The sequence below is a fragment of the Xenopus laevis genome, chromosome 5S, assembly GCF_017654675.1.
Source record: "Xenopus laevis strain J_2021 chromosome 5S, Xenopus_laevis_v10.1, whole genome shotgun sequence".
Lineage (NCBI taxonomy): Eukaryota > Metazoa > Chordata > Amphibia > Anura > Pipidae > Xenopus > Xenopus laevis.
Genome location: NC_054380.1, coordinates 41308272 through 41331187, shown reverse-complemented (window position 1 = coordinate 41331187; position 22916 = coordinate 41308272). Strand labels below are relative to the sequence as shown.

Below are 22916 nucleotides of genomic sequence, written 5' to 3'. Positions count from 1 at the left end.
GAAAATACCCGGTGGGCCCCGACCCTCATGGGCCCCCGCCGGGCCAGAACCCCTCTCTAAATATTTATATTTAAAAAAAAAAAAAATAATTATCGGCGCTGAGCAGCGCCGCCTGCGCATGCGCGCCAAGCGGCTCTGTTGCGCATGCGCACCGAGCGGCTTCCTTGCTCGTCCCCGGCGCGTCACAGTGGGAGGACGGGTGGCCGGAGGGGGGCCTCGGCAACAGTCCCGGTGGGCCCCGGTCCCCCCAGTCCGACCCTGGTTTTGATGTCGAAAATACAGAAAAAACTCGATTTTTTTTGCACAGTTCCAAGTGCAAATTCGAAAATACTCCATCTAAAATCTGCCGAATTCATGTAAAAGTCAACGGCAGATGTCCCCTTAACTATATGAAGATGTTTTAACCCTCACGAAATGTTCAGAGTGCTCGGGGGTATTTTTCGTGGTTTTCGGACGTTAAGCAAAAAAAATGTGTGTTTTTCACATGACGATCTGAAAAAGTCTCCGTTTTTTCCCGTTCTGATATTTTTGAGCAAGGTCAGACTGGGGGGCCGGGGCCCACCGGGACTGCTGCCCAAGGCCCCCCCTCTGGCCCCTGCCCCCTTACTGTGTCGTGCCGGCTCCACGTGAATTCATGAGGGAATTCATGAGGGAGCCGCTCGGGGCGCACATGCGCAACGGCATCGCTCTGGGCGCGCATGCGCTGGCGGAATTTTTTTTTCAAATCACAATATCTGGAGAGGGGGTCTGGCCCGTCTGACACTGTTTTTGAGTTATTTTATTAAGGAATAAGGGCAAATTGGGGATTCTAGTTTGGTCTGACATTTTTTATTAAAAAAATCTGAAAAATCGTATTTTGATAAAGGGTAATGGTGTGTACTGTATGAATTTCATTACCATTATGGTCAGATATTTTTTTGTTTAAAAAAAAAAAATCATAGAGACTATTACTAAATTACTAAATTCCGCTAAACACTAATATAATACAATAGATTGTATTATTTCTGCATAGGAATTAAGGAACCCATGATCAAGAATGAAGAATGGATAATATAAACAATACACTACAGGAAATGGCATTAGCAGTTTGCCATGCTAGAGAATAAGTTTATGAATTATAGATCTCATACCGGTATTGCAAATAATTAATTTATGGGGAAGGACATAGAACCTGTCTGAAATGCTAAGGCAATGAACATCAGTTCATTTTTAAAATAAAGAAGCTAAATTTTGTTTGAATTTAGCTGTATTTGATTGAATTAAAATTGTTTGATTGATCGTAGAAATCGTTCGTATCGAACAATTCGAAAGATTTAATCGATCGTTCGAACAATTTTCAAAAAAAATTTGACTTCTAAAAACGTAGCCAAATATTGGCTATAGGTTTTAGAAGGTCCCCATAGGCTAACATAGCAATTCTGCAGGTTTAAGGTGGCGAAGTGTCGAATTCGAAGTTTTTTAAAGAGACAGTACTTCGATTTTCGAATATTCTAAGTTTTTTCAATTCGAATCGAATTTTGGCCTATTCGATGGTCGAAGTATCCAAAAATTACTTTGCAATTCGAAGTTTTTTAATTCGAAAATTCACTTCGAATTCATCTCGACCCTTAGTAAATGGGCCCCCTAGATCACAGACTAAGATAACAGACTAAGAAGAGTCGTTACAATGACTGGTTTTCAAATCATCCTGAATTCTGTTTATGATTATGAAGCTATTAGCATTAGGGCAAATCTTCCTTATTACCAAGCCCTGACCTTAATCTCTAATCCACTGCATTTTAGCATAGACACCAATAGGGGATTTATAGTGATCCGTACCCATAATGCTTAAGACGGTTTCCTGTGAGAAAAACATTAAAAGGCATTACAAATGTCAAAAATCATAGCTCCATATTGAAGCATTATTATTCTAAATTATATAAATTTGGATTTTTATTTTGCTTCTATATTGCCTTAAACATGTCAACCCAAATAACCCTAATAAAAGAAAACACAATTATAAGCTTAAACTTTCCAATATGAATTTTTAAAAAATTGTTAGTAATTTAAAAGAACTACCAGGGCAGAGAATAGAAAGGGACAAACGTTGCTTTCAATACCAATACAAATACAAATAACTTAAACCATAGAAAACTTGCAATGAATGTATATTGCAAAGTTGCTTAGAATCATGTTTTCCTTTTCTTAGTTTAAAAATATTTTTTAGGTTGACGTGTGCTTTAAAAGTAAATACAAGCTTCTGTTTCCAGTAGATAATGAATAATAAACCAAATGGTGAGCTTAAATCAAGAAAGAACTAAAGTGCAAGTACAGAATGTACATGTGCACATTTTTAACCCACAATGCGCCATTTCCTCCCCATAGTTCCAGTGTCATTGTGTCAGCCAGAGGCATCATTCCCAGCACTTTGCTGCAAGATAATATTATTGCTCATTTTGATGCAGTGTACAGGGGAAACCTTGAAGGTGTCAGCACTTTTGAGCTGACAGAAGCTTCAAGGTTCCTCTGTATCGGTGCACTGTATGTAGTTTATCTGAATATATTCGCAGGGCACTTTAACTTGTGCTTTGTAAATGAGCCTTCCTATCCCCAGATTTACTCTTAGATCACTCTTTAGTAGTGATGGGCAAATCTTTTCGGCAGGCGAGAATTTGCGGCGAATTCCCGTGATTCACCGCGGGCCAATAAATTCGCAAAACTGCCGTGAAAATTCTCCGGGGTCAAAAAAAATGGACGGTGGCGTTCATTTCTTTGGACGCCGGCGCATTTTCGCAGACAAATGTGCAAAGGCGTCCAAAAAACTGACGCCGGCGTCACTGCTCTTTAGACTGCAGTGGAGCATTCATGATATAAATCTTGAGAAAATGTTTTTGTATAAACTGACTTTGGCCCAGGGCCAATAATAGCACATTCTTGTCTTAGTACTGACTGTTTAGCTGCTGCATTATACAGTAAATATATTTGCATCATAAGCAAATACACACAATACGACATGACTAATAAATATATATATTTGAATCAGGTGTTTTTGGTGCTCAATTATGTCATGCATGTGCCTTAATATGACTTAATGGGGCAGTACACCCCCTTGGAGGGAAATAGGGCTTGTGCTAAGCATACTTTTTACCTATTGTTTTAATTACAAAAATTCCATGGTTTCTGCTATTACTTGAGCTAAACAGAGCAATCAAGGAAACTGAAGCTACTCCATGTTTGGTCCTTGTGAGGTTGATTATCAGATTATCTATGTGAAACACCTCTCCCTTCACCCTTTGTTTTGTTAGCAGGACAACAACAAGACTTTTTTTCAGTTGCTCTCCATTTTTTATAGTTTTTCCAAAATCTAAGTTTAAAGTTGAATGTTCCTGTCTCTGGTGTTTGTCTGGCAGCTCAGAAATTCAGCTGCAGATTCTGAACTGTTACAATTACAACATTTAGTTGATACATTTCTCAGCAGCATCTGTGGAATATTTAGCAACTATTGTATCAATTCTAACAGTTGCCTTAAGGGTCTGGCCACAGATTCGGGGAGATTAGTCGCCAGGCGACAAATCTCCTCTTCGTCGAGGCGACTATTCTCCCCGATCTGCCTTCCCCTGCCTTCTGCCAGCTAAAATGTAAATTGCCTGGGGGCAGGCACACAGGGGCAAATTCACTTAGATGCGAAGTTGCGCCAGGCGCAACTTCGCCGCACTTCGCCACACTTCGCCGCACTTCGCCAGGCGTAGTTTCGCCAGCGCTTCGCAAATTCACTAAAATCTGAAGTTGCGCACAGGGGTAGCGTAAGGTTGCGGAGTTGCGCTAGCGTGGTTTCGCTATATAAAGTGAAGTTGCGCTAGCGAAGGCTAATTTGCATACGGCGCGAAATTCAAATTTCAATGGAGGAACACGTATCTGCACTACAAATGCCTAGAAAACCTTCAAATCTGCAAATAAAAATTTTATTTTGCCCTACACATGTGCCCACTGTCTAGGTAAGTTGCCATGAGTCAGGAAATGTAGGGGGGAGGAAGGGGAGCCCCAAAAAAATTTCGATCTTTTTTAGCCTATCAGCCATCATGTAGAAAACACGCCAGCGTTTTTTGGGACTTAGAAAAAATTTTGACTTTTTTTTAAACAATCCCTATCTACTCTATTGTGCTTCGCCAGGTCTGAGGTGGTGAAGGAAGTCTAGCGTAAAAGGTAGCGCTCACTACACTGCGCAAGTTAGTGAATTTGCGTAGTTTCGTCGCTAGCGAAGATTCGCCTGGCGTAAGGTTGCGAATTAACACTAGCGAAACTACGCCAGCGTTTGTTAGTGAATTTGCGCAGTAGCGAAAATGCCAAACGCTAGCGAATTAACGCTAGCGTTCGGAGCTTCGCGCCTTAGTGAATTTGCCCCACAGAGTGATTCATTTCCAAAATTGCTCGAAGTTTCCTTGTAAGGCAATTACGGGCGACTTCTGAAAACGAAGCACTCTGTGTGCCTGCCCCCAGGTGATTTTAATTTTTGCCGGCTGAAGGCAGGGGAAGGCAGATCGGGGAGATTAGTCGCTGTGAAGAAGAGGAGATTTGTTGCCTGGTGACTAATCTCCCCGAATCTGCCTGTGTGGCCAGATCCTTAATATAACTCAGGGATTCTGTTTAGCAGGGACAAAGATATGAAATGTATCAACAAAATGTATCAACAAAATGTATCAACTACAGTTAAGAGGGTTGGCGACCCCCCCTCCCAGAGCTGCTTTAGAAAGGTGAAAAAATTAGATTTACACTTTAATATCAGAACAATCACTCATAGAAAATAGAAAGCAATTGGAAAAAGTCTTTATTTTTGGTGAACTACCTGAAGCCAAATGAACTGAAAAAAGTGTTGGAAGGTGAACAACCCCTTTAATTAGGACCTGGCTATTCAATGTTCAGAAAACATTACTCACCTTGAATTTATGCTCCCGTTCCTTAGTTACTTTGGTGAGAAGTTTTGCTTTTTGACGATTTAATGCATCAACTAATGCATCACACTGGGCAACCAAGCAAGCTTCATATTCTAATCCATTTTCCTAAAAAGATTTAAAAAAAGGCACAAGCAGTGTTAGATAAATTCAGAATAAATATTTAAAAGAATATAGAGTAATATTAAATAAAAGCCTGGCGTTTATGTTGGTTTGTAGTAAGATATTGGTATGGCCTGAGAGAACTGACAAAATCCTCCTAGTTGGACAGTCTCCATTTTGTGGCAGCTCCCTCTATATAACTTTCTGTATGTTACCAAAGCAGAATAAGTTGACTCTCATGTTGCTAAGGTTTGTAACTTCCAGGAACTTTTTCATGCTTATGTTGCTCTCCAATTTATTTTATATTTGAATGTGGTTCACAGGTAAAAAAGGTTGTGGACCCCTGCAGTGGCGTAACTAGAGTTTGTGGGCCCCCCTGCAGATGGATTTTCAGGGGCCTCTGATGAATAACGTAGGCTTAGGGCTGGATTGGGCACATTTGGTCCAGCATATTAACACCAGCTGTGCAGAGCTGTCAACTTGAAAGTAGGAGATTACAGGAGAAAGTGCGCTGCTGCAAAATTTTCAGACCCAATAGTGACATTGGGAGAAACACAAGTGCACATGAAGCCAGCGTACATGGAGTTGAACTGAAGAAGCTGCTCAGATGAGTAGCGAAACAAGTCCAGTTGTTTTTAGATTTACCTATACTAGATAGACATCATGGGGTAGTTTTGCACATGTTCACATCCAATTTCACCTGCAGAGAACTAGGGGAATTCCTAGGGAGGGCAACTCCTGGGAAAATGGGGGGGGGGGGTGACAGATATGGCTGTGCCAGTATAATCGCTGTAAATATGGCCAGTAAGTGCTCCATTAATCCAAGACATGCCGATAAGACCACTGAAAAATGACCAATGAGCACTTGATTAACTCCTCACATGCCAGTAAGATCACTAGAAAATGTCCACTAGACACTCCATTTACTCCACACATGCCAATAAGATCCCTAGAAAATGTCCAATTAGCAATCCAGCTCAACACATAACAGTAAGATCGCTAAAAATGGCAAATGAGCACTACTTTAAAGCCTGAGATGCCAGAAAGATCAGTGAATAGATTGAAAGCATTACCTTGTACCTGCAGAATACCAGTAGCAAATTTTCTCCTTTACTTGGCGCACTCTTTATCTGCCTTCTTGCTCCCTAGGTTGCTAAAATATTCAAGGCCTGTAGGGGCCTTAGTTACGGTAAGTCACTGGACCCAGGGTCGGACTGGGGGGACCGGGGCCCACCGGGACTGTTGCCGAGGGCCCCCCTCCGGCCACCCGTCCTCCCACTGTGACGCGCCGGGGACGAGCAAGGAAGCCGCTCGGTGCGCATGCGCAACAGCGCCGCTTGGCGCGCATGCGCAGGCGGCGCTGCTCAGCGCCGATAATTTTTTTTTTTTTTTTTAAATATAAATATTTAGAGAGGGGTTCTGGCCCGGCGGGGGCCCATGAGGGTCGGGGCCCACCGGGTATTTTCCCGGTGTCCCGCCGGGCCAGTCCGACACTGACTGGACCCCTGGTCTATAGCAACAGCCAGAGAACGGTTGGCAGGTAATGAGATTCTATAGGCAAACTATGCTGCTAACACCTGATATCCAAGCTGATTGAAATAATTTTGTTCAGTTGATCCAGTTCTTTCAATCCTGTTACACTTGTGCTATTATCAAGAAAAATATCATTCTGTTACTGGTCCCCATCCTTTTACTATCTTGTACAGACCTCACAGGATTCCCCATCTGAAATGGGAGATTTCCCTTTGAGAAGGAAAGTAATTAGTTAACCAGGACCCTGTTTGGAGCAGCATTGGTAGATACAGGGCCAGATTTACATAGCAGGCACCCCTAGGCCCACTGTCGTTTGTCGCCCTGTCCCCTCCCTTTTATTCACCCTTTTATTCACTCAAATTTTCATCATCGGGACCGGAACAATGGGGGATTGGTGCACAGGAATTCAAAAAAAAATGATCATATCTCCTAGTGTTTCTAAACCAATGTGGGTGTCGTTGGGCAGCATGCCGCCCCCCAAAAATCCCGCCGCTGTAGATTTAATAGTATATATATATATATATATATATATATATATATATATATATATATATATATATATATATATATATATATATATATATATATATATATATACCTCAACCATCTTACTAGGGTTCTGGTTCTTTTGAGCAAGCAGACAATGAATCCACACCAATAAGCCTATATTAAAAGGATTATATTATATAATAAATCCATGGATTGTTAGACATTAGTGATGGGCAAATTTCTCCTGTTTCGCGTCAGCGAATATATCGTGAAATCGGAAAGTTCGTGAAAAAATCGCGAAATTCGTCAGTTTTTAAGAAAAAATCGAGAAATTCGCACATTTTCACAAAAAAATCATGCAATTTGAACATTTTCACTAAAATCAAGAAATTCGCACATTTTCACAAAAAAATCATGCAATTCGAACGTTTTCACTAAAATGAAGAAATTAGAACGTTTTCACAAAAAAATCTAGCAATTTGAATGTTTTCACAAAAAAATCTAGCAATTAGAATGTTTTCCCGAAAAAAAATCGCGAAAATCGGAAATTGACGCCAGCATATTTTCAATTTTTGTGGGAGATTCGCAAATTTATTCTCCGGCAGCGAAATGTGGAAATTCGCCGCAAATTCGTGCCAGGGGAATTTATTCGCCCATCACTATTAGACATAAATGATTACACTTAGACTAAACAATAATTACAATATTTACAGTTACACATTATACAAGTCTACATTAGTGATGGCCGAATTTATTCACCAGGCGCAAATTTTTTTGGATGCCGGCGCCTTTTCGCTGGCGCCCCAAATTCGCCCATCACTAGTCTACATTGTTGTTACCACCATAGCAATGGAATAGAGGTCAGCTGCATCATGGCTTCCCCTCTGGACGGCAGTCCTTACATGTTGTCCTGTCCTCCGGCTTCTCCAGCTCCCCAGCTGCCTCCTTTTTCCTCCCAGCTGCCCAGCTACCTTTTCCTCTGTCCAGCGTTATTTTATTCTGGGTTCTCACCTGCCCCCACAGAAACCCTCCCAACTGCCAAGATGCTATGATAAACACCCAACTTGCCTACATCCTGTTGAGCAAGTTTTTGCATACAAAATCAGTTTTATAGCTCCGGTAGGAACCAGCTACAACTCCAAGACAACCCTTTGATATTGAAATTTGTGTAAGGGTGTGACATGGAATGTAAGCTTCCTGGAAGACTAACTTTGCAGACACTGCATAAATTCACAAATGCATATGTAACATAACATAGTATACCCAAATGGATATTTCTTACACCATCCTAGGCCCGGGACTTGGTGGCCTCTCCACAAAACTGGGCAGATGGGGATGCAACTGAGCAGCTCCTGCTCTATATGTTGTTATATTTAGGCTTGTACCTCACTGCCACCTTCAGCAAAAATTAAAGGAAAACTATACCCCCCAAACAATGTAGGTCTCTATTAAAAGATACTGAGTAAAACAGCTCATGTGTAAAACCCTGCTTCATGTAAATGAACCATTATCATAATAATATACTTTTTTAGTAGTATGTGCCATTGGGTAATCGTAAATAGAAAATTTCCATTTTAAAAAATAAGGGCCGCCCCCTGGGATCGTAAGATTCACTGTGCACACATACAAACCACATGTAAGGTCACATGAGCCAATTAACAGACAGAGTTGTGTCTTTTGCTTCCTCACTTCTTCCTGTTACAGTTAGTGTTGTAGTATTTCTGGTCAGGTGATCTCTGAGGCAGCACAGATAGAGTCACGAAATGGTGGTTCAAGGCAAGAGATGTAAAAGAGCAATATTTATGTCAATATATATTCCAGTTTGGTAAGATTCTTTAATATGTCATTCAATTTGATATAAACTATCTGTTGCTTCAGTATTCATTTTGGGGGTATAGTTTTCCTTTAAAAGCAAATATTGCAAAATCAGAATGTGTGGAATCACTACACAGACTCAGTTTATCATAGATACTACTATGATGGCTATAGAGGAAAAAAACAGAGGTAATTTAAGGATAGTACCAATGATTAGAAAGAGGTTGGAAGATTATTGCCTGCTTTGCCTTAATTCCCTCAACAGCAACAATGATTTGTGGCACAACATTTGTACATGAGAAAATTTTTCAGCATCTTATCTATTTTTTGGAAAAGAAAATGAATACCTGGATTTGTTGTAGAATACTCTTCAGCTGAACCAAAAATTCTTTGGCTTCTTTTGCTTTATCAGAGATACCACTTAAGGCCTGGGAGAGCTGCGCCTGCAAAACATGGGAAAACCATAGTTGTATAAATCAATGAAAGGATGAGAATGCACATATTTAGCATTTATTCTTATGCACTGATATCAATATGGTCCAATATCAATCACTGCTCTGGTACTAATGAACTATGTTTTATCTGCATTGTAAACAGTTCTGGAAACCCATTTCAGTTAGTCACAATAGTGTATTATTTGCCTCAGGAATTACTTTCTTATGAGATTGTTTAATTTTGTTGCACCAAAGGATATGTTTTCATATATCAATAATCAAGGTACAAGTAATAGCCATTGTTACAGCTCAGAGTCATAACAAGAAGTGGGTAAATTATACAGTTACTAGTTTGACCAAACACTATTATTTCAGCCTTTATATGTTAATTGAGACATGCATCAAATACCCACAACCCATAAAACCACGTTTGGAGGGGAGAGGCCATTTTTATTCAGTTAAAAAAAGATTTCTACAGCCACTTAATGCAACAGATGTATGACCATACAAAAATACTACCTGGATTATAATAAAGTCATTTCTTAATATGGATATTTATTGCTTGTGGATACATACTCTTTTCCAAGCTCTCTCCAGTCTCCACAACAGTGCTGTATCATGTATTGGTAAAATCAGTGATTCCCAACCAGTGGCTCACAAGCAACATGTTTCTCACAAACCCATGGGATGTTGCTCCCGGTGGCCCCTAAGAATGTGTTTATGTTTGAATTCTAGGATTGAAGGTAAACCATAAAACCATGTGTACTGTTAAATAGAGCCTCCTTTAGGCTGCCAGTCTCCATAAAGTCTACCAATAGCCAATTACAAACTTTATGGTACCCCAGGAATTATCTGCACGCTTATGTTGCTCTCCAACTTTTTTTTTTTTACATTGTTATGTTGTTAACAGGTAAAAAAAAAATTGGGAACCCCTGGGAAATATGCTATGTAGTCAATAGTACTGGTATAATGTAGTCCTGCTATAAAGAGCGCCTAAATGAGCAAATGGTGTCCTTACAGTGTCCTATAGGGACCACAATTTGTGATAAAACACTGCTGGCAAAACCCAATGTGCAATAAATACACCAAATAAATACTTAGTTCAATGTACTTCATACATTATAAAAGGTGAAATACTGTGTATATTTATTATTCCCAAAGTCACAAAAGTCTTTTACAAAGCATCTCAGGGTAAACACCCAGGGATATATTTATATGCTGAGGTTTGATTGATCCTATTCGGCTCCTAATATCACCCAGGATAAATGTGTAGCATGGGGAAGGGGACCCACAGCCCTGCAAGGAGAATGATCCTTGGCATCCATTTCACCACTATTGTAGCTTATTTTTGACAAACAGCTGTTTCACCGTTATTTTGTTTTGTCTTTGAATCGATGGAAGGGTCCCTTCACCTCCAGACATGTTTTGATGGGTTGTGGGTATTTTATGTATAACCCAATGAAATAAACACCAGCCTGGATTTGTAGGCAGACCAGTAAGGCCCGGGCCTAGGACAGCAGAGAGCTGGGGGGGTGGCATGCTGCCTGCTTGACGCATTCTGGGCAGGAGATTTTGACAGTTGTTTGAATCTCCCACCCCTGTCCAGTCCAGTGTAGGCAAACATGGAGCTGCAAAGGTGAGCAGTGAGGCTGTGCAACTAGAGCAGGTTGGGTGTTGTGTATAAGTCTGGAAGCGGTTCAGGTGCGAGCAGAGCAGGTGGGGTATGAGGGGGGGAGTGGGTCAGGGAGGGTGAGCCAAGTGGCCTAGGGGCGCACTTTTTTTAAATCCGGCCCTGAACAAACGAATATTTTGATTGAAGCAATAGCTAAAGGTCAGTAGGATTGGCCATTCGTGTTTATGTTTGAGTATGTTCATTTTCCAACTCATTACCAGTATATAAATACATGTGGCCCTGGCCTTTAGGTTAGAGGTAGGGAGGTCATTTATTCAGATTAGACCACTGCCTGGGGTTCCTTGTTGGAGGTGACTGAGCAAGAGCTTTTTAAATCACTTAAATGCAAGTCCTGAACATACATACATTATATGTCATTGCTGATGTTAAACCAATCAAGTTATCTATGCTGAAGAAAAGCTGAATCATGCAAGAAATAAGTAAGTGAGCATTCTGACAATGTCAGCCCTGGGATACAGAACATCTTTCCCAACTACTTTTTGATGATCAAAATGGAGCAGCAAGCTATTACAGCTGATACATAGTTCATACATAAATATATGCAATGTTGCAGTTATGGTCATAAATAAATAAAATAATTGTTCCACTAAATGTTCGCATTGCAAAGAATTTTGCCTTTGCAAACATTTTGTGAACCCTGTGCCCTCATGTGGCGGCTGGATAGAAATTGTTAATATTAATGTTTTCAGTAGTGTGCAAATTTCTTGCAGGCTGAGAGAATCAGATCTGCTAAGTGCCCTTGCTCCATTGATTTGAATCTGTTCAGCCTGTGTGTGGTCACACACTACAGACCTCAGCACACCTGCAAAAAATACACAGGCTGACAACAGCCGGAGCCTTCAGTGCCCATAACCTCAGTGTCTTAGTTAATTTTCAGTACATGCAGTTAAGTCTAGCTTTCCCATGTTATCTGATAAGCTCCCTGCATTTGCACAAAGAGGGAAGATACTACTACTTTCAATGGAGAGATAGATCTATACTTACTTTTTGCCAGATCTCTTTGTAACAGTGACTCCTTATCAGGTATATTATGTGCCCCTCATCACTCTTCCCCATAACCCAATTCTTATCCCACAACTCTGTCCCTGCTGCTTTGCCTAGTTTAAACATTCCTTTAGTCTCTAAGCCAGGGGTCCCCAACCTTTTTACCCATGAGCCACATTCAAATGTAAAAAGAGTTGTGGAGCAACACAAGCATGAAAAAGTCCCTTGCAGTGCCAAATAAGGGCTGTGATTGGCTATTTGGTAGCCCTATGTGGACTGGCAGCCTACAGGAGATTCTGTTTGGTAGTACACTTGGTTTTTATTCAACCAAAACTTGCCACTGAGAGCAACATTCAAGGGGTTGTCGAGCAACATGTTGCTCACAAAGCTATTGGTTGGGGATCACTGTTCTAAGCCATTCTTTCACCTAGCACAACAGACCCCATTCTATTAGGGTACACTCCATCACAGCTATAGAGATTATAAAGCAATATCTCACTGTCCTAAAGTTGTAAGTAGTGCAGGCAAAATTTCCAAAAATGAATACCCTTATATAGGCTTCGGTCTTAGAGCCATGAACTCATGCTTTACCCCAACATCTACCATTAATTTTGTGATTAGCACCAATACATACCAAGAAAGCTGTTCACTCCAAACCACACTCAATAATTTGCTGACATTTGCTGAAGGGAGACAGCTAACTATTTTATTTTAGCAACCCATACAACAGATTACCCTATCGGCTTTCCTAATAATTGAATCCCCTGTAACCACAATCTGTTTAGGTCTGGCCCTGTTCTCCTCCGCACCACTACTAGAGAGGTTTGTATCCTGGCTTTTAGAACCATCAAAGCTGTATTTATTTGTTTATGTGTGACAACAAACAGTTACTTGAATATAAACATACATTCATACATGCTTGCTTTACCCCATACACCTGGAAGCTTTATGGATGAGATTAATTAAATGGCCACCATGTCCCGTCCTCTATTCTCTGGCAGACATGTTGAGCTTTTGACAGTGTGATGTTCTGGTACTATTACCTTGAGAATGAAGCCTAGCTAAGCAATATTTTGAAATACATATTAGTTGGCTCCAGCCATGTCTCCCAATGGAGAGGAGAGAGTCTCTTTGACTCCTTATAACAACCCAACACCCATTTAGCCCTCAGTTAGAAATGATGAACCTAAGCATTACTGAAATTAAACACATGGATTAGATCATTTTTTACTACAATGAATGTCTTTCTTTTATTAAAAGCATTTATCATGTATTGATTTTCCATGAGAGTAGAAAGGAAAAACGTAAGTGGCCTTTACCAACAGATAACACTGCAGGAACAAAGAAAGGGCTGTAATGGAGAACATAATGAAATCTGGTTGAAATAATTTTCCAGTACAAGAACAAAATCCCTCACAGACATTCATATTCTGCTTATATACAGTATTTCTATAACACGTAGAATTAAACCCCCTATCGTATATCTTAATCTCTAGTGTAAAATGGGTGTGTGAAAAGGTTGTTAAATATTCCCCAGTTAAATAATTGTATTTAGGGATTGGACCTCCTATTTACCCTTAACTGAATACACATGCTGCTTGCTTAGTTCGTTTTGAGATCAGGTAAAGGCTGCACTGGCTCAAAGGCAGCCATGCTGAACTAAATACTTATTAGTCAAGTGTTGTAAGGATGAACTACAAACTCTAATTATCTTTTAAATATCTTATTGTGATAGTACCGCTGTGCCTATGGGCTTTTACAGCAAACCCTGTGTGTAATGTGCATTATTGCTGCCTTGATCTGTTTACAAACTTTAGTTGCCCTTTTAAACATGAGGGGGTCTTACCCCTTTTTGCTGACTTCATTTTTTCTATAGACAGTGGACTATAGTCCAAGAAAAAATTTAAACATGAGCCTAGAGGAATGCTTGATAATTCTTCCCTGTTCCTAAATAGAGCAAGATAAAATGTCTTTGAGTAGAGCATCAAAATAATTATCTGTTGGCTGGAGAGTTGTAAAAAGCCAAAGGGTTGGTTTCAGCTTTATGAGTATGAGAGAAGCGTTCTTTTATGCTAACTTGGTTTTGCATAGACTGCAAACTGATAGTAGGCTAAGGATGCTGTGTGTCGTACAACATGACCTGAAATCAAGCTTCATTCTTAGTGGTTAATCCCCCAGTTAACCTGGATGTCCATTTGGAATAAGGCCAACTGATGATGTTGCTATTTTCAGTATAGCAATAACTGGGCATTAGAAATTTCAGTTGTTTTTCAGAGTTTTAACCCCCACTGGCCCAGTGCATATGCATGTATAGACAGGGGAGCTGTGCCAATGAGGTGAATTGTCAAAAAGCCACTCCTGGTACCTTTAAGAGCCAAATTTTCAATTTTTAAACCATAAACTCTGTTTTTCTAATGTGAGAGATGTGCCCCCAAAGACACCCTGCCACGCAGGAAAGGTAAGTGCTGGGGGGCAAGGGCACTTCAGACGGCTCCTGCTACAGAATCGCCCCTGTGTATAGATATACACACACACAGATGCACAGTCTCACACATACCCATGTGCCCACATATGCATAATGATCAGACTGAAAACCTGGACACTCTCTTATATTTGCTCAGAAGATGACAATTGCAGGCTCTCCAGCAATATGCCTACAACTGGGAAACATGTCTACTCATTGCAATCTATTTAATTGTGTTTGTAAGTACATGGGTGTGGTAAGGAAAAAATATGCATTTGTCCAACTGAATGCCATGTAAGAGTTAGAGAACTGTACCTGTGTAATCAGGTAGACATGTACCCAACCAGCAAACTGTCTACCCCATCGATCCCCTGAACAAGGGTCGGATTGGAGTCTCACCCAAACTGCCTCCCCAGGGGCCCCAACAACCCCTCTAGGGCCCCTGCTAGACATGTGCCTGTTCTTCCTACCCTTAGTTCTGTCCCCTGACTACTAGAGCAATACAGGAAACACACAAATACACATGATATTCACTGTACTTTAGACATTTTATGGTAGATACAACTCGTACAATGCAAATTATATGGTGAATATTGTAGTATAATATATAGTGAATAAACTACCCCCCCTTGTAAAATAGGATATTATAAGTTACCGAGGCGTTTCATGACCATATATACATTTATACAGGTCATGGAACTCCGAGGTAACTTCTAATATCCTCATATCTTACAACAGGGGGTACTTTATTTATTATAATACACAAGTTTCACTGAGTTATGTGACAGAAATGACATCAGAACTCACCGTTTATAACTGATGACATCAGAACTCACCGTTTATAAGGGTATCATTTACAAGATATTCATGGCTTTTGTGTATTATAAGGATATTATAAGTCACCAAGGAATTCCATGAGCTTATAAAGGCAGGAGGCTGGTGGCTTTTATTCAGGTCATGAAACTCTGAGGTGACTTCTAATATCCTCATATTTTAAAAGTATAGGGTAGATTGTGACACAAATGACATCAGTGAGCACCGATTATAACCAATGACATGAATGAGCACCGTTTAAAATGATTTAAAGGCTATTCAAAGGTATTGTGTATATAGAAATATAAGGGTTATAACTGGATATATGAATGGAACTCAGTGGAAACAAATTGACAGTATTCTGTTGTGCAATAAATGTATATAAATTCTTACAAGGTTGGCAGATTGTTACAGTGTGTTATGTGCAGTGGCCCAGGGGAAGGCCAGCAGCCCTTTCTAATCAAGCGACTGTTACCAAATTTACAAACCTTGGGCTCATTTATTTAGGGACCACAGCATGAAAGGTCACAGCCCAGAACATGCTAAAAACCACTTCATATATAAAAAGGGAATTGGTGCCCTGAGCAGGTGATAATAACAGTTTCCCTTTTGCTCCTTGTTGCCAGAGCCCTCTTCTTATAAAAAAAAAACAGATAGACTGTAAGCCTACAAATGTATTGTTATTGCTACTTTTTATTACTTATATTTTGCTTCAGGCTTCTCCTATTCTTATCCTGGCTTATTCAAATGAATGCATGGTTGCTAGGGTAATTTGGACCCTAGCGACCAAATAACTGAAGTTGCAAACTAGAGATCTGCTGAATAAAAAGCTAAATAACTCCTCAATTAATAAAAAATGAAAACCAAATGCTAATTGTCTCAGAATATCATTCTCTCCATAATACTAAAAGTTAACTCAAAAGTGAAGGACCCCTTTAAAGGAGAACTCAACCTGTTCTGAAAAACACCTATACCCCCCACCCCAGGTAGACCCCACTCCCTCCTCCCCCCAGGCTAACTACCCCCCTGGGGAGATGCCCCATACTCCATACTTACCCATCGCCGCAGATTCTTCAAGGGAAGTTCCACGCGTCCATCTTCCAGCTCCTCTGTAAGCTGACTGCGAGATCGGTATTTCTGCGCATGCACAGTCGGAGCAGTTTGCCTGTTTGCGCAACTGCGCATGCGCAGAATTACACGGAAATTGACAATCTCGCAGTCAACTTACCGAGGACACAGAAGATGGACGCGTGGAACTTCACTGGAAGAATCGGCGGCGGTAAGTATGGAGTATGGGGCATCTCCACGGGGGGGGGGGGTAGTTAGTCCCCACTGGTTGATTTCTCCTTTGAGATAAGAGCATACATTGTGGATGTCAGGGGTGCTTCGCCAATGAGGTGAGTTGAGGCTGTCGCCTCAGGCGGCAGCGCCCCACTAGGTACCAGGGGCAGCAAAAATGCTGCTCCTCGTATTTTAAGAGCGAATTTCCAGGGGAGGGGGGGCAGCAGCAACTGCTGCTGCCTCAGGTGGCGGAGGGGCCAGGATCGCCCCTGGTGGATGTTATGATAGCATACAAGGCCTCATTACTAAGTGAAGAGCACTTCTAACTGCTATGTTTTTGCAAATTGCAGCCTGTACAATACTTATCGCCCTATTCGCTTCTTACATGAATACTGCCCTGCCTTTGTTCAGCAGTGCTGCATTCAGCAGTAGGCTGTGGGTAGCATGTGAGTGTCCCCTTGACACCATAATGACACAAGCGATCTAGGCAGTACCAACAGGTGCATAAACCAGAGGTGGTTTAATGTTATGACTAGGGATGCACCGAATCCAGGATTCGGTTCAGGATTTGGCCAGGATTCGGCCTTTTTCAGCAGGATTCGGATTCGGCTGAATCCTTCTGCCCGGCCGAACCGAGTCCAAATCCTAATTTGCATATGCAAATTAGAGGCGGGAGGGGAATTGCGTGACTTTTTGTCACAAAACATGGAAGTAAAAAATGTTTTCCCGTTCCCACACCTAATTTGCATATTCAAATTAGGGTTCGGATTCGGTTCTGTATTTGCCCGAATCTTTCACGAAGGATTCGAGGGTTCGGCCGAATCCAAAAAAGTGGATTCGGTGCATCCCTAGTTATGACCCATTAAAATGGACATAACCCCAAACTTAAAATGGTGCCTATTGAAAGGAAATACAATTCTAAACAACTTTTCAAAGTATTTAGTTAAAAACATTTACATTTTACATTTGTCTGAAAATGTAATTTCAACTAAAAGCAACATTTTCTCTCCCTTTGCAACTATTGTTCTGTCTCCTAAAACAAAATAGCATGAGTCAGCCTTGCACACTTCCCAGGCCTGTTAAAGGGGTTGTTCACTTTTTTGAATTGACTGTGTTTTTTGTTATTTGTGGTTTTCGAGTTATTTGGCTTTTTTTTCAGCAGCTCTCCAGTTTGCAATTTCAGCAACCTGGTTGCTAGGATCCAAATTACCCTAACAACCGTGCATTGATTTGAATAAGAGACTGGAATATGAATAGGAGAAGGGCCCAATAAAGAAATCAGTGATAACAAAAGTAGCAAAAACATTTAATTGTAGCTTTATGGAGCATTTGCTTTTAGATGGGGTCAGTGACCCCATTTGAAAGCTGGAAAGGGTCAGAAGAAAAAGGCAAATCATTCAAAATCTAAAACAGTTGCTTAGAATTAGCCATTCTTTAACATACTAAAAGTTAACTTACCCTTTAAGCAGCTGGATTCTGCTACATTGTTCAAAAGTTAGAAGTTACCACCAGGACAGAAAATGGAATGGGACACAAAGATAGTGCTTTAAAGGACCAGTAACATAATGGGTTTTTTTTAAAATTTGTTTCTACTTAGCGAGAGAGAAAAAACCACCAAGACACTTTTAACATAAAAATTTGCAAACTCTTTATTAACAAGTAACTTATCGATTCTCCGCTTGCACTCCTCTTGAGAAACGGCAACAGGGCGACGATCCAACGATGACAGGGGTCTGATCCATCGTGCGGTGCTCGATTTCTCCTCCCTGCCTTCTATAGGAGATAGCCAGGGAGGAGAAATCAATTGCCGCACGATGGATCGTTGCCCTGTCATCATTATTTCTTAATAAAGACTTTGTGAATTTAAAGTTAAAGTGTCTTGGTGGGTTTTTTTTTTTTCGTTAATTACAATAAAAATTTATGTTACTGGTCCTTTAAACAGCAGTTATATTTGGAAAAATGTGCTATTAAAAGGGTTGTTCACCTTTATATTAACTTTTAATATGATGTAGAGAGTGATATTCTGAGACCATTTGCAATTGGTTTTCAGTTTTTATTATTTGTGTTTTTTGGGTTATTTAGCTTTTTTATTCAGCAGCTCTCCAGTTTGCAATTTAAGCTGCTTGTGAGGGTCCAAATGACCCTAGCGACCATGCATTGATTTGAATAAGAGACTGGAATATGAATAAGAGAGGCCTGAATAGAAAGAGGAGTAATTAAAAGTTGCAATAACAATACATTTGTAGCAATTCGTTTTTTTTTTAGATGGGGTCAGTGACTCCCATTTGAAAGGTGGAAAGAGTCAGAAGAAAAAGGCAACTAATTAAAAAAAACTATAAGAAAGAAAAAATCAGTGTTGGACTGGGATGCCAGGGGCCCACCAGAAAACCTAAAACCGTGAGCCCACCAGAAAACCTAAGACAGTGGACCTTTCCAAACTGTTATTCCTCCTCTACTCACTCAACCTCTTTATTCTCCTAGTCTTTTATATATACTTACAATATTCTCCCATTATTAAGCATGTTTCCCCATAAAGAAATAGGGAATGACCATGAAATAGGCCAAATGTTTAGAAACAAGAGAGACACCTGGGCCCACCGGGAGTTTTCCTGGTGTCCTAGCGGGCCAGTCTGACGCTGGAAAAAGAAGACCAATTGAAAAGTTGCTTAGAATTAGTCATTCTATAAAATATTAAAAATTAGCTTAAAGATGAACCCACCTCTTTAATTTGTGATGAAAAGTTACTTAGAATACCAATTTATTTAATATTAGCGAAAAGGCTTTTTTATCAGGTGAGGTGGACAATGTCAGACTGGCCCACAGGAATAACAGATAAACTCCTGGTGGTCCCAGGTGTCAGTGGGCCTCTTGCTTCTAAACATTTCTATGAGAACAAAGAGACTAAATAGATTGGATAATAAATTATAGTATGTAGAGAAAAGAGACTAGCAGAATAGAGGTTGTGTGAGGAGAAGAATTATAATAGTTCTGAGAGTAGGCCCCTGGTCTATGGTCTTTTGGTGGGGCCCTGGTGTCCAAGTCCGACACTGGAGGTGGAATTCAGTGTTATGTAAAGAGGTGCAGGATTACCTTATGTTGTTTCCACATGATGCCCAGCGCTTTCATCTCATGTTTGCCATGTTTCCCCTCCTGCAAACACTGGTAACACACAGGGGTCCGGCAGTTCAGGCAGTACATGCTGTAGTTCTCCAGTTCATGATCCGCACAGGTGGGGAACTTGCGCGTCGCGTTAGCTGTAGAGGGTCTGTGGGCATTAGGGCCTGGTTGCGTTATGTGGGCGGCGGGCACCAGCCTGTGTTTAGCAAAGGGACCCCTAGTAGGGTGACACTTCTTCTGACAGGAGGAGCAGTAAAGCACATCACATTGCTCGCACATGACAGCCGCCTCTGCTGGGTTGTTATCACACAACTGGCACCTGGCACTGGTACTTGCACCACAGGCTGTTTCTGCCGCTGCAGCGTTGCCTTCTGCGCCAGGCGTAAAGCCGCGCTCCTGTTGGTATCTTTGTACGATGGTTTCCAGCAAGCGGTTGCGTTGAAATCCGCGCAGGCCTCTCTCGTCTAGCGATGCGCTGCGGTGGCACTGTGGGCACGTGATGGAGGATGAGCTGCAAAGGGGCCCGTGAAGGGCCCGGGAGGAGGAAGAAGACAAGGAAGGAGCCGGTGCAGGCGGCAGGACCCTCACACCATTGGGCGACTTCAGGCTGGGCGTATATGAGCCGTAGCCGCTGTCTGTCTCGCTGTACAGACTCATTTTATCCAGGTGGTCTGGGAAATCGTAATCCGCCCCCATGAGCATCAGAGGCCGGCCAGCATGAGGCAAGTGCTCGCTCTCTGGGGTCTGAACCACGATGGTGCGGGCACAGGGCAGGCACACGTTGTGTGAACAAGGCAATATAAGCGGCTCCCGGAAAAATGAGCCGCACACTGGGCACTTGAGTTCTTCCTCCATAGCCCCAGCCTGATCCTCTTCCTTCTCTGTGTGTGTGTGTGTGTGTGGGTCAGACTTACTGGCGGGTCATGGAATGGGCAAAGCAGGCACCTGAGGGAATACAGTGAGGGAGGGGGGACTGTGTGTGATGAGATTGATGAGTACAGCAATAAGCAATGACACGGCTGCAGACGATGAAAAGAAGACGGTACTGCTACTAAACGCTACTGAACCCTGCTACTAAACGCTACTAAACCCTGCTACTAAACTGCTGAGATCATACCATGGAGAGCAGGTGCCGTTGCTACAGTCATTTCAAGAGCTGATAGGGTGGATAAAGAAGAGAGAGAGAATAAACAGCCTGATAGTGGAGCATCGCATGTAGCAATGATGATTGTGCAGCCTTGGGAAGAATCAATGAATGTATCCAGTGGAATATTCAATCCTTCCCTTGTTCTTGGACGCGCCTCCTCCAGCGCTGAGCGCACAACACAGACAGAATGGACGTGGATTTCAGCACCACAGCCGGGGGGACAGCGCAGGGCCGGCAAATCCCACCGTTTCACTGACCTTGTCTGATGCCGGAGTCGCGGCTTTTTCAGCTGCAGCGTCTTCTGATCGCTGCGACTAAACCCCATTCAATCACACGGCCGAACTGTGATGGGTCCAGCTGTTATCATTTGTCTGGCAGCGCAGATGAGCGAAGGGAAGAGGAGGAGGAGGGATCTTGCCAAGGGAAGAGAATTAAAAAGACAGGAGGGAGGAGAAAAGAGTGAAAGGCTCGCTAGAAATTCTCCCATCAGAATAATAAACAGGAAAAGGTGTTTGATATTATTATATTCATAACTATATCATTAAAATGGGTTTACACTCCCTACATTTTGTTCCTGGTGGAGATATTTGTGGCATGTTCTATTCCACATACACCAAGCAGGGGCTTTTGTTCTTGTTTTCACATTTGTATTTATAGCTTGATTTTCTTTTCAAGTCATCTCTGTTCAGTGAAAAGCACCAACGTGAGGCCCCTGGAGTCTACAAAAACAATGTAAGCTCTTTATCAGTCTCAACACTGGACAAATGGACTAGATATAAGTAATTATGTTCCCTTTTGCTGTTCTCACCTGATGCTGGCAAATATCAGATACCCATGAGCATTAATTACTTGCAATGGGTAAGAATAAAAGCCCTAGAAATGGGCCTGTATTGTTAGATATACATTTGTAGCTCATACATTCATTTTGTTACAGAAATGTTTTGTATTGTTGTTGGTGAAATACAGTTACCGCCATGTGTTAAAAAGAATTATCTGGATGTCTTTGTGTGCTGCTGTCAGATCTGAATTGGAATTGGTGCTTGCATTTAAACATGATGGGCAAGACAAACAATATGTATGGTCAGAATGAGCTCATACAAGAAACACCTGCTTCTCTATCTAACATGGTCTCTTTATTAATCTATCCAATGAAAATCCTGTTCAGCAGTGTAGTACAGTAGCTGTAACTCCTCTTATCCATTTACAAATCTGCCCATCCCTCCATTAATCCCTGCCCTTGGATTGGTGCAGCTGTAAAATACCCATAACTGTCCCTACTCTGTTGCGGGGTGACATCATTGTACACAAAAATACACACATGACTCCCTTGAACATTACTGGCTGCATATAAAACAGGAACTGGATTATTGTGCATGTACTGCACCACCCTTCAACAGCAGAAATTCGTTTTTGCTTTCCTTATTATTAATATAATTTCCACATTTCGATAAATTAACCCTATTATTCAATAAGATGATTACTTCATTTCCATAGAGCATCTTAATTTTATACAGACTGTTCATACCATTTTAGCTAAAACCTTAGGGTGGTTCTTTTTAACCATTTTTCTGGAAAGCAAATTTGTTGCTCCTGTTTTTTTGCTCTGACTCAAGAAATCTTATCTTTATTCTTATAATCTGTTTTCGCTATAAGGGTAAGTCCACACAGGGTGTTTGGGGAGATTTGGTTGCTTGGCGACTACTTGCCTCATTTTTGTGGCGACCAATCTCCCCAAACCCCTTCCCTGTTCCTGCGCCGGCACTAATCACACACGGTGGTTCGTTTTCCGAAGTCACCTCAGGGTCAGGCCACACAGGGTGTTTTGGGGAGATTTGGTCACCTGGCGACTAATCGCCTCGTTTCTGCAGCGACCAATCTCCCCAAATGCCTTCCCTGAATATGCGCCGGCTAAAATGAAAAAAAAAAACGCCGGCGCTAATCACACGCGGCGATTCATTTTCCAAAGTCGTCCGAAGTTTCCTCATGAGACAACTACGGGCGACTTCAGAAAACGAACCGCCGCGTGTGATTGGCGCCAGCATTTTTTTTTCATTTTAGCCAGTGCATATTCAGGGAAGGCATTTGGGGAGATTGTCAAAAACGAGGCGATTAGTAG

At 41.5% G+C, this 22916-nt stretch overlaps 1 protein-coding gene across 4 annotated transcripts in view; it reads right to left on the bottom strand.

Annotated features, from left to right (window-relative positions):
* The window catches only part of trim67.S (tripartite motif containing 67 S homeolog), a 34931-nt gene extending 13752 nt beyond the window's left edge, over nt 1-21179 (bottom strand). For all 4 annotated transcript variants that reach the window (XM_018265227.2, XM_018265230.2, XM_018265229.2 and 1 more), the window contains exons 1-3: nt 19627-21179; nt 9215-9310; nt 4914-5036 (exon numbers count right to left, since the gene is read on the bottom strand). In XM_018265227.2, the coding sequence (XP_018120716.1) occupies nt 4914-5036; nt 9215-9310; nt 19627-20508 (1101 nt within the window). In that variant the 5' untranslated portion in view covers nt 20509-21179. The remainder of the gene's footprint in view (nt 1-4913; nt 5037-9214; nt 9311-19626) is intronic.
* Between the last annotated feature and the right edge of the window lie 1737 nt (nt 21180-22916).